At 36.7% G+C, this 13,358-nt stretch overlaps 1 protein-coding gene across 1 annotated transcript in view; it reads left to right on the top strand.

Annotated features, from left to right (window-relative positions):
* Positions 1-13,358, top strand: part of LOC147071256 (1,5-anhydro-D-fructose reductase) — a 39,897-nt gene that overhangs the window by 23,157 nt on the left and 3,382 nt on the right. The window contains exons 2-4 of the mRNA XM_085948051.1: positions 6,739-6,919; positions 8,007-8,194; positions 11,216-11,463. Of these exons, the coding sequence (XP_085804177.1) occupies positions 6,739-6,919; positions 8,007-8,194; positions 11,216-11,463 (617 nt within the window). The remainder of the gene's footprint in view (positions 1-6,738; positions 6,920-8,006; positions 8,195-11,215; positions 11,464-13,358) is intronic.

Raw genomic sequence — 13,358 nt, forward strand, 5'->3', positions numbered from 1 at the left:
ATGTTGACTGTCCCACTTCGAACCGGTTGATGATAATTATTTTTATTTATGGTGAAACACAGTGTGTCATAGCGATTATTAATTCTATTAAATATCGCGCATGCGTAAGTAATAAATAGTTATTTTGCTAAGTTTGTGAATATATTATATTATGCGTGTGGTCGCAATGATCAATGATCATAATTCAACTAATCGTTCGTTGGTGGAAAGCTATTATAACTATTATTATTACCGTCTTTTGCAGTGCATACTTCCGTAATTTTTATTTTCCATATATGTACTTACATACACATATTAATTATATGTATCAGTTAAAATTACCTTATTTAATTACCTAAACGATTGTTTGGAATCAACTAACCTGACGTATAGATCCACCAGTATAAGTTGCCCGCTGAGTGAGGGCGCCACATGCTAGGATTTGACATATTATAATTCAACACTTTTTATGCTGTGATGACCTTAGTTCTAAATTCGAACACCGGACAATTTATGATGGTATATATATCGAGAGTACGTCTGCTTCGCTATGTTTTGTCTTCCATCTCGACGATTCCAGCTCAAATCGTCGCGAAAGAAGAAACATTATAACATAACACTACGTATGGTCATAATTTAATTCGCAGAAAATGAAAGTAACCTTGATAAAAACAAAATGACTACCGATCTAATTGTATCTGTCAATGAAAAATATGTAATATTATTTTATTATGTAGTACAAGCGTATCTCTTGATTAAAACCGCAGTAACAGCAGTTACCTAAACGCTGCATAGATCATTTTTTGAAGGTTGAGAATTAACTTTTTTTTAAATTTTCGTTGCGGTAGGGTAGGTAAGTCGTGAAACTGAAGGTCGGTTTAATTAGTCATCGATTACGTACAGTTATTAAAACTGCTTTGCAAGGTAGGTCAGGGCTCGAAATGGAACGGAGCGCACCGGAGCGCCGTTCCGGCTCGTGAAATTTGTAAAAATATCGCTCCGTCTCGTGGAAAAAATATGTTGACCATCTGAGCTGGATAGGCCATAGAATAGAAAATCTAACACACTTATTTTTATAAAATACACATACTATTTGATGACTAAAATATCTTCAGCAAATTTGTCGAGCGCTCCGGTTCGTAAACTTTTCCATTTCGAGCGCTGAGGTAGGTGATTAATTACGAGAAGTATAATGCAATAAATAATAATTTATCGCAGAAAAACGTACAAATTTAAGTTTATTTTCACAAATTTAATATCTTTTCTGGCAAATATTTACTGTAACACCACTGGCTGTCGTAATTTTAAACATAGAACGTTTTTTTATTCACAATGCAAAATCGAAATACGGATACAACATATTAACAACGGATGATGTAAATTTAAAAGGATATTAACTAATATGAAACAAAACCCAACTAATTTATTATTATAATCGCATTCGTTTCAATCAATCAATCATTTAAAAATGTCGTTTAGTACGTATAATAATATATTATGCTAGATTAGGTATATCTGTAGCCGTAGGTATCTATAATACGAGGGTGGGTCAATAATTCCTTAGAAAAAAGCATTAAAACAGTTTTTATTTTTGTATTTTTTTTTATTTCTCAACATAATCTCCTTGGAGCTCAATACACTTGGTTAGACGTTTCTCAATTTTTTTTAAACCGTCAGAAAAATAAGTTTTCGGAAGGTCCTCAAAATAAGCATTTGTCCGATCGATGACTTCTTCATTTGAAAAAAAACGTTGTCCACTTAGCCATTTTTTAAAGTTTGGGAAAAGGAAAAAGTCACTGGGGGCTAAATCTGGCGAATACGGTGGGTGGTCGACCAATTCGAACTTCAATTCGCCAATTTTAGCCATTGATCGTAAACATGTGTGAACACGGGCATTGTCCTGATGAAAGAGGATTTTTTTCCTGTTTAAATGAGGCCGTTTTTCTTCAATTTTGTTTTTTAGCTGGTCCAATAAAGATGCATAATAATCCCCTGTTATTGTTTTTTCTTTTTCCAAATAGTCAACGAAAATAATTTCACGTGCATCCCAAAATACAGTAGCCATAACCTTACCAGCTGATTTTACGGTTTTCGCCTTCTTTGGACATGGTTTGCCTTCGCAATCCACTGCTTTGACTGTTCTTTCGTCTCGGGAGTATAGTGGTGTATCCATGTTTTATCTACAGTCACAAAGCGACGAAAAAATTCATCCGGATTGCGTTGCATGAGCGACAACAGGGCTTTAGAGGCCACCACCCTATTGCGTTTATTGTCGACTGTAAGCAAACGCGGCACCCATCTTGCAGAAATATTTTTCATGCCCAATTTGTCATGTAAAATAGAAATGACGCTACCTTTTGAGATCCCTGTAACCTCAATTATCTCACTCAACTTTAATCTTTGGTCACTTAACACCATATCGTGGATTTTATTGATCATTTCTGGTGTAGTCACCTCTACAGGACGTCCTGAGCGTGGTTCATCCTTTGTTGATGTACGACCACGTTTAAATTCATTTAACCAGTTATAAATAGTTGCAAGTGAAGGAGCAGATATGCCATGAACTAAATCCAACTCATTTTTTATTTCGTTTGCTGTTAACCCTTTTATATTAAAATGTTTAATAACAGCTCTGAACTCAATTTTCCATTTTTCCATTTTCCACAAGCAAATTTTTTTTTAAATGTACGAGAAACACACAACAACCCGACCAATCTGATTGAAACTTTGCAGCATACTGAATCGGTAGTGCCGCTGCATGAAAACAAACCGCTTACAGTACTAGTCGCGCCACCTGTCGGCTTTTCTAAGGACTTATTGACCCACCCTCGTACTTAAGCATATTTGCCATTCTACATTATTTTTTATACTTGCCTACAATTTTATTAAGACAATAAAATAATTTTATGTCCAAAAGTAATAATGTCACATGTTTTAATTATTACATAATACTATATCAGTGGCGAGGAGTTGAGGTGGGCTGTTAAGATCCAACATATTAAATAGTGCACACGTCAGTTAAACTTATTTGTTTTCATTGAACTAATATACAAATTGTAGATGGTACTGGTAAGGCTGCAGACTCACGGCATTGCAGTGGACGTGAGTAGACGTGCGTCGACTGCAATGCCGTGTGTCTGTGCCCTTAGTTTTTTTTTTAAATCAATTAAACCCTACCTAAACCAACCATACTAGTTTAAGTATATGCTATGGGCGATCCGTCAAAAATAGTGCACGTTTTTTCAGTTATACTTATTTGTTTTCATCTTAGAGTAATGATATAGTTTTCATTGAATACATAATAATATTACATATTATGGTTGTTGGTTAGTTTTTTTTAAATTTATGAAGCTCTGCCCATAGACTAGCCTAACCAAACCATAATGGATAAAAAATATTCTTCTATCTATGAAATATCTAAAATTGTATGATTTAATGGTAAAATATTAAATACCTACTATTTTATAGAATATAGATAGACGACTATTATTTATTATGGCTTGGTTTACATATAACTGAATTTTTAAAACTGACCAACACTATCTGCAATTTGTATTCTTAGTTCAATGAAAACAGAATACCTACGTATGACCGACCAAATTTAATGTTCACTATTTATGCCGGATCTTAAGGCTATACCTCAGTTGAGGCACGGTCTAAAAAGATCGTGGCTAGGCGATGCGCGGATTGCGGTTCGCGGGTGCAAATGACGCATGCCAGACGAAATATAATTTGTCATATAAATCCAACATGCGTCCATTTAATGTTCTGTTTATCCTTTGCCCCGAGCAAGACGGAAGCTGTCCTCCTCAGGGGTAGTTCTCGGGTCAACATAGCTCGACGGCCGCCCACGGTTCGTTTTGGCCAGACCTCAGTGCGTTTCTCCGAAAGGGTTACGTATCTGGGAGTAATTCTTGATGACAAGCTGTCTTTCGTTCACCACGCCAAGACGGCCGTCACTAAGGCCAATTCGGCCTATCAGAGAATGGCCCGAATGGCGGGCAGCAATTGGGGACTTAAGCCTAGAGCCCTTAAGGTTGCATACGGTGCAATTTTCATGGGAATTGCCGGTTACGCCTCCAGCATTTGGCATTCCCGAGTAAATTCCTTAACTCTCGTGAGACGCGCACTACTAAGCGGGCAGCGACTTGCGCTGATCTCGCTTACCAAAGCCTACCGCACAACTTCTACTGACGCGCTTGCCGTACTCGCGGGGGCTACCCCTCGATGTGCACGTCCAAGTCAGAGGATTGATCACCCTCCTCCCGAGGGGGATCAGCACAACACTCGCCGGTGTCCATCTGACACCACCGCAGAGATCCGAGGACATTCCTTACAGGAAGACTGTAAGTGACATTGTGTACAAGACCGCATTTGCGGCATGGCAGGCGAGGTGGACCGCCTCCCCCAAGGGACGGCACACTTACCGTTTTTTTCCAGACGTATTCTGCAGGCACCAAACTAGAAGACTCCAAACTTCGCACTGGATTAGCCAGTTCCTCACCGGCCATGGCAACTTCGCCGCCAGACTCCACGAGTTTGGCTTGATAGTAGATGGGCCGGGTTGTACCTGCGGGCATGACCACCAAGATGTTGAACACATCCTCTGGGATTGCCCGCTTATGGAATTCGAACGAGCGGAGCTGTTTGCCAGGGTCCGTTTTCACATGGGCCCAATTGGTATGGCCCATGGAGATCTGGTAGCAACCGAGGCCAACTTTGCGGCATTTGAGAAATTTGCAGCGTCGTATGGGGAGCGGGATAGTCCCGACTCTTCTGTAGACTCATCCATTTCAATTCGTGACACTCAGTATGCGGGTACACAAAGCGCTTAACGTCAGCGGACAGCAGAGCCAGTCCAAAAAACAAAAAAAATCTTTCTTAACTTTCTTCTTTAAGCACTACGGTGCATGGTTGCAGCATCAGTCCCGTGCGGCTCCGTCTCGGGACGGAATGGGCACTTAAAATCACTTCTTTCAGACATGTTTAAAGCGTCATAGAAGGCGGCCGTGCATATCCACGGTTGTGCATATATGACGGGTGGTGGTGGGCACTTAAACGTATGTTCTACTAGTAACAATAATAATATATTCATTGACATGTTTTCTTTTTCAAGTAAATGGGTAACGTTTTTAGTCATCTTTACACGATTTAAGAATTAATACCCCCGTCGCCATCACGAAACAAATTGACGTGTTCCCAGCTCGACGTTCTCTCTCCGAATGCCAGCGAGTCCAAAATTTCGTTGCGCCTATAGTTGAAAATTATTTGCAGTTTCACTGATGTATCGTCTTAACAGTCTACATCCACCCTTAACCACTGACATAATATATTTAGCAGATTTAGCTAAATTATGCAGGTATACCAAAAATTTTCGAATACCATTTGAGACTAAAATTAAATGGGACCGCATTCTAACGTGTGCTTGAGGGCGGCGTTAGGAACGCCACTGCTTATTAGGGCCGTCAAAAAACTATCGATTCGTTTTTTTACCAATATTTCCATAATTATCTTTACCATAGGTACCAGTATCTAGATTTAGTTTTTGTTAGTAACGAATCATTCGATAAATTATTTATCAACAGGTACCAAGTTGAAATATTTAAATACCTACGGATGACTGTTTGTTACGATGCATTACAATATGTATGTATTTCCAATATTTAGTCATTATTTTCGTTTTTTCGATAATTTAGTCCAGATTAGGGGTTGCAATACCGGATTAAAATACTAATACCTATATTCTTGAAATATATGTAAAAAATTCGGTGTGAGTACTTATATACGCGCGTTAGAAGTTATACTTCTTTGGCGTAACAAAACAAAAACAAAACTTGTGATAACCTAGATTCTTCGACTAGCTCCTAATTATCTTGTTAAATTACACACGTAAGAAAATGGGCCGCTTATTGCGCGCCGTTGGTTTATTTCTATACATTTTAACTTATATTAAAGTACCAAATGTCACTCTGAAGTTTAATAGTTTGTTTACGTAAGGAATTGCAAATGGACGACAATAATAAATTCGCTGCCTAGGCAACGGAACAATTCTAAACTATAATGTTATACTGTATAATCGTCACGATTGCAGTATCATACTGTAGCGTAAAGGTAGTGCGTTCGGCTGATAACCGAACAATCGGTGGTTCGAATCCAATCGAGTGCGTTTATTTTCTGTGAAAAAATAAATTATGTGTTACATGTCACATGCCAAAAATACACTCTGATCTGATTTTACAAACGCGCCTAAAGAAGTATAACTTCTTATAGTATCTATAGTATCTATAGTATCTACTAATAAATATATAATATTAATCTTATATAACACATGTCATTGCTGGTCTCCAAGGGCGTTGAAAAGCAATGGAAGTAAACCAGACATCGCGTAGCGCGACCAAAAATACAGTCACATTAAACCCTTTGTGTTAATTTTTGTTTTCACTTTCAATACCGAATATATCGGTATTGTCCGATTTTAAAAACCGGTATTTCGGTATCGAAAAATACTGGGATACCGGTTTTGATATACCGGTACTGCAATCCCTAGACCAAATGGAGCATACAGGTGTGAAACGGTTTTATTTTATTATTTTTCGTTCGTTGTTCACACCAATAAATAGGCTGTTTTGAAGTTAATAAGTTGGCAGCTGTTTTCAGTCGATGTGTCAAAAACATTTGGGGTGTACAGTAGACAATTAACAGTAGATATTAATTGAATGTGAACTCGATTGTTAATTATTGTTAATAATTCTATTGCAGGCAACGGACGAGGAATTAGAGGCAGCACTCGAAAAAGCATTGGAAGCCGGGTATCGCCACATCGACACGGCGCTCGTCTACGAGAACGAAGCCGTCATCGGCAAAGTCCTCAAGAAGTGGCTGGACGCTGGCAAAGTCAAACGGGCTGATCTATTCATCGTCACCAAACTACCCCCAGGAGGTGAGTTACCTATCATAGTGGTTACGCCCTTACGCCGTATTATATTATATGTTGCCAGCAACTTGTTGCCAATGTGGACACGGCATTGACAACCATTGTCAACAAAGATAATAATTATAAAAAAATATACATACCTAATACAGAAAACTTTGTAGGTAAAAACTAAAATCACCACTCTGACCCGAAAGGACCAGGAGGAAAGTGTTTAAAATCCAATAAAGCATTTTTTTATAATTCTGTTATTGATGTTTCTCATACATTGAACCAGCAATTTATTATAATTTTGTGCTAGATTCTACCAATACCTAATAATTAAAATTACTTTATCACTTTGTAATATGACTGTTATGGGTGTTTTCCCATAACCAAATAATTGCCTATACCTATCTACTTACCTGACGGCCAAACCATATGGCAACACAAACGGGGCACTGCATACACAAATCTTACTTTATTCCAAATGTATCCAACTGGAATCGAACAAGATCATTCCAACTGGATAGATTGATTTCAATGGAATACGTTTGGAATCAAGTAATGATCTGCGTTGCCGTGTTTCTTGGCTCTTACATGATCAAAAGGGAACACAAAGAATTTCTTAAAAAATGATTTTATTTTAGCCGTAGAATCCATTGCCATTTATTACTAGTCCTTGCCTCCTAACCCGGTCGCACATATAATATCGTTTTAACTGCGACATGGTCACAAATCAAAAAGACCGGCAATGCTGCAACTCTCTTCAGCGCGGACCATGCCGGTACAATGACATCACTAAACGAATGAAAAAGCAGCATCTTCACATGCATTGCTGCAACATTTTGTTATTCTACCTGTGACCCATATCGAGAGAAATTTGTTACACACGGCAAACAGATGTTTTTCTTACCAAAAATGTCGCACCGACGTTATGCGCGGTAACATAATCATGTGTGAATGACGACAAAATCACATCGACAAAAATTCGACGTGTAGCAGTCGAGACTAGTTTGTTTGTGCGACCGGCCTTATGAATCTGATAATATTGACATATTATTATGGCAACTATTACACTTAATAATAATATTTATCTCCAATCTTTTCATTGCAGGAAACCATCCGTCATTAGTCCGAAAGTTCTTCGATCAATCCATACAGGCTTTACAACTGGATTATTTGGATTTGTATCTGGTTCATGCACCTTTTGCTTTCAAATATACAGAAGGCGACCTGCATCCCACAAATGCCGATGGAGAGTTTATCATTGACCCCAATACTGACCACATAGCAATCTGGAGGGTAAGAACCTCATTATTGTTAACAGGAAACTTCAGGTGAAAAACAAATATTCGCAGGGTTTCAGTTTCGGCACATTATTTTTCATAACAAACGAAATATTATGTTTCTTTCGGAAACTATAGGTACCTATACAAATTAGTTAACTTATGACATTCATACTGAGGACCAGAGCTTGAAATGGATCGGAGCGCACCGGAGCGCCGTTCCGGTTCGTAAAATCGGTAAAATTATCGTTCCGTCTCGTGGAAAACATAATTTGACCGCCTGACCTAGATAAGCCATATAACAAAAAATCTAACACACTTATTTTTATAAAATATACATAAAATTTGATAACTATGTTAATATATTTAGAAAATTATCGAGCGTTCCGGTTCGTAAACTTTTCCATTTCGAGCGCTGCCGAGGACGTCATTTAGTGGTGTAGTGCTAAATGATGCCAGGTCGCAGTTTTTAAACATCCTAATTATTCGCCCACCCCCGCTTTCCTCTCCATGAACCCACTTTTTATAAAACACGTGTTTTTGATAATTCGACGGATATGTACCAAAAAATCGTAATTCGTAATCCTTTGCTTTAGGGCCAAATTCCAAATGTATCCAATTGGAATGAAGCAAGACCATTCCAATTGGATACCTTTGGAATTAAGCAGGAAAGTCAGAAATAATGGGAACTGAAATACCTAACGGGTAAGGAGAAGCAGGCAACCGATCTCGAGTAAAGAAGAATATGGGATAAATTTAAGCATGGGTCAAGAATACGTCATACGTCGAATACTGACAACTGCTCTCGGTTTATGCATTGGCGTGATTCATTTTCGTAGGACACTCACATTTAAAACCCTGCGTCAAAATTTACTGTATTGGTATATAGCCTATCGGAATTCTATTTATTATCTGTTCTGTGGAATTAAATAAGACCTAAGTTGATCCAACGCCGTCTTCGTTGCCTTTACTGGCTCTCTATTGTTTCCAAGTAAAAAATAGTAGTAATATACATATTTCTTAGGAAATCGCGTGATTCAAAACTATTGCGTATAACCAGGGCTCGAAATAGACCGGAGCGCACCTGAGCGCCATTCCTTTTCGTGAAATCGGTAAGACTATTGCTCCATCTTGTGGACAAAATAATTTGACCGTCTGAACTAGATAATCCATATAAATAGAAAATCAAACACACTTATTTTTATGAAATACATTTAAAATTTGATAAATATGTAAATATCCTCAGAAAAATGTCGAGCGCTCCGGTTCGTAAACTTTTCCATTTCGAGCGCTGCGTATAACATAATATTGATGAAAACTGTTTGGAGAAGTGCCGGAGTGCTGCTCAGGCATGCTCCGACACCACTACGCCACTGACGTTATTTATTGTCCATAATGAAAAAATACAAGAGTATGTGTATAACCATTTGTGTTGGTTTTTGGAATTGGGTGAAATTCTCTGGCAAACCATTTCGTAGTATATTTGTATATGGACACTACATCTGTACACTTAATCTTTATTCTATGATATATATTTTTCTGTAACTAAGTAAGTATATTTTTTTTCTAGTTTATAAACGATGTCGAACAAAATATCAAAAACTTGCATCGAAATAGTGAAGAAAAATATAGGCGTGAATTGCCAGTTTTTTTATATCTACCTACCTCAATGACATTACTAATGGACGACGCACTCAATACAGTAGCTAGCAAGTAAATTCGCATGTATAGGTAGACGTCACGCAATTTCCATTATGCGATATCACGCATCGGGAATGTATAGCAATATGACCTTTATTGTAATGGCGTTAGAGCAGTGTTTCTAATGTCAATGTTCATTTGAGCGAACCCGTTCGAACCCAACCATTCGGCAGACCCAACAAAAAGCATCAGGAATTTATAGCAATATCACCTTTATTGTAATGGCGTTAGAACAGATTATGCCATTCGGCAGACCCGACAATAAAGTGAGTGTCATTTTCTTTTCCAGATGATTCGTCCATATTCATGTCATTGACCTACCTACTTTATCATAATAATAATATTAAACTATTTATTTACATAAATTATCTAGCTATTTTGTTTCACGATTCACTTAAAAACAGATCGATTATAAACAAATTATATATACTGTCGAACTTGGTTATTGCGAGGAAGATGGGACCGACTGAATTTGCTCGTTATAAGTGGTACTCGTTATATCAGAGAATAGGTATTTTTAAATGAGCTGTCACATAACAAAAAATGTCGAAAATAAAAAATCTGAAAACCATCATAAAAATCCCCGAAACAAGCTTGGCCTTCATAAACTACAAAAGAAGTTGTTTATTGTAATGAATGCTGGTATGTACCTACGGACTTCACAAACCTTGGATTTTTCAACCATGTGCATGGATACTTTTTCATTATTGTCGGCGAAAACAACAATTAGACTCTTAACTAGTGTCATCAACGTAATCCGTCCTTGGGGGCATCCTGTCCGGTTGGATTTTATTGCTTAGGGTCGAAATGTTTTTAAACGATCGATGCATTAACAGTATTTTAGCTCGATATATCCGATAAGTTGCTCGTTATAACAGTGAATAAAAATGTATGCAGAAAATCATAAACCAAATGTGTACGAATGTTTCCTCATTACATCCGAGATCTGGCTATGTCCGAGATCGTAATAACCGAGTTCGACTGTACTTACTTACATGTTTTATAAAAATATCTATTTTAGTGCATATTATCTTTGTTTAGTGAAATACCTAAATATTATAAAAAAAGTATAACATAACATTTAATATTCTGTAAATTGTATCACTAAAATACTGACGATGAAACAAAATTCAAATTCAAGTCCCATAAATATGACTTTTCTTCAGTTACCTATCACAGCTTACCTTCGTCCAACAGACACGGTAGACAGGCAAGGTGACCATTTTGCTACTAACAATCGTATCCGATAAATTAATCTTGCATAATTTCTGTCCTTGTTATAAGTTTACTAATATTGTATCTAGAGTATTAATGACTGGACGTATACATATTCCAGGAAATGGAGAAACTGGTTGATGATGGCCTAGCGAAATCAATAGGGCTTTCAAATTTCAACGAGCGGCAAATAAAGCGCGTGGTGGAGAACTCCCGCATCAAACCGGCGAACCTCCAAGTGGAGCTCCACGTCTACTTCCAGCAGCGGCCGTTGGTGGAGTTCTGCAAACAGAATAACATCACCATCACCGCCTACTCCCCCCTTGGATCCAAAGGACTGGGATCCTTCATGAAAAAATTAGGGTTAGAGTAAGTCATCTGATAAATCTGCACCAAAGTAGATTATATCACTTTTATTATATTATCAATTAATCTTAATTGTACTTTATTTATTCTAATATATTTGATCAGTAGCCCAATTTTCGGCTGTATTCTGCCAATTGTGGAGATCCCGTGGCAAGGATATGGCTTTTACGCCTCACATTTGGGTAAATGTATCCAGTTTCATACAGGTTCAAAGTATATTCACAGTGGAAAAATTGATGGAATGATTAATACGGAAAATTCATAGAGAAAAAATATAATTACAGTTGTTGACTCTTGATTTACCTTATATTTAGTTAGTCATAATAATATTACGTGTATGTATGTATATGTCTTATATATTCTGTCTGTCAAAAAGATGATGAACTTTCCAATTTCCTCTCTCAGTTTCCGTGTACCACGATTTTGACGCCGGACTATTTTCATTAATATTATAACCCAACTAAAAGAACAAAACGCACCATACAGATTGTCGTCACATATCGATTCCACGTTTTGCTTTCGTGATAAACTTTAATCCGATTGTGCCATAGACATAATTATTATAATAACATATTCTTTAACACGTGTTTAAGTTCATCCCATATTTCTCCACACTCGAGATCGATCATAATTACCACAAATATGAGTCTATTCTATACACAAGGCGGCTATCGACGGCTAAAGTGATCAATAATATATATCGGTATACAGATAATAAAAAAAAATCACTTTATCATATTGCTGTATTGAGGCGGTTAAATTTATTGTTGCAATAAGTTAACCGTCTAAACAAAGGATTCCCAAACATTCTTATGCGCCCCGCCCCGTTAACATAAGAAATTTTGTAACCTTAAAAAACGACAGATTTATGAATGATAAATCAAGAATCCACAATTTAATCATTCAAAGTGCGAAAATAGTGATTACACTCGTATTATGAAAGTACCCCCCCCCCTTTATTCACAATAATTGTGTTAATCCACCCCCTGTTTAGCATTATTCCAGTAAATCGTGAGTCAACTGTGTGATTATTTTAAACCTGAATTTTTCCTAAAAGTCACTTTATTGTATCAGTAATAACGCATAGATTGCTTCAAGTAAAGAAATCGTTAATTTTACAAGATTTATTTACTCTCAATCAATATGCTACATCTTTATGAGTGGTGACGGTACTCAGAAGCTTTATTTATATTTCAGTATCATTAAAATTATTTTAACTAAAGCAAATTTTTATATCAAATTTCTTAGATCTACGAGAAGTATACTGCACCTAGAAACACTTAGATGGAATTGGGCAGCACAGAATGTAGAAATAGATTATATCTCAGAGGGCGAAGCGAAGGACTGGGGACATCTAGTGATGGAAATACAAAACATGCAGATTACTAATAATTTACATTAAAAAGTATTTAATTATACAATTACATTACATTTTATCACCGTGTTTTTCCTAAGAGAAATGGACCTCCACAGAGCAGATGTTTTATTAACAAATTTTTTTATGAGATGTTAGCCACTTGCTCAACTTATTAGGTGCATACCCGAAACATCAATGCAAACAACATGTGAATTTGTCAGACCCAGGGTTTAAACCTGGTTCCTTATGATATTATTATATTATTAAGCCAAGACGTTACCACCCGCCGAACTTATCAAAGCATATTTCAATGATAAAAATAATCATAAAAAATATATAACAATACCCAGAGAAAGCGTTCAATGAACTTATCATTTTTTTATTAGTTTTTTTTTAAATTAGTAAATTTATCTTATTATATTAAATTGTATGTTTTGTATTTCGGTCACAGTCAATGTAATTTTCATGATAATTTTGTCAATAAATCTAGAAACTGACGTAATTTCATAATGTGTAATCAAATGAAGTAAATACTGAATAT

The sequence above is a fragment of the Rhyacophila brunnea genome, unplaced genomic scaffold (genome assembly GCF_057557595.1).
Source record: "Rhyacophila brunnea isolate RB1 unplaced genomic scaffold, BYU_Rbru_1.0 scaffold_20, whole genome shotgun sequence".
In the NCBI taxonomy this organism is placed as follows: domain Eukaryota; kingdom Metazoa; phylum Arthropoda; class Insecta; order Trichoptera; family Rhyacophilidae; genus Rhyacophila; species Rhyacophila brunnea.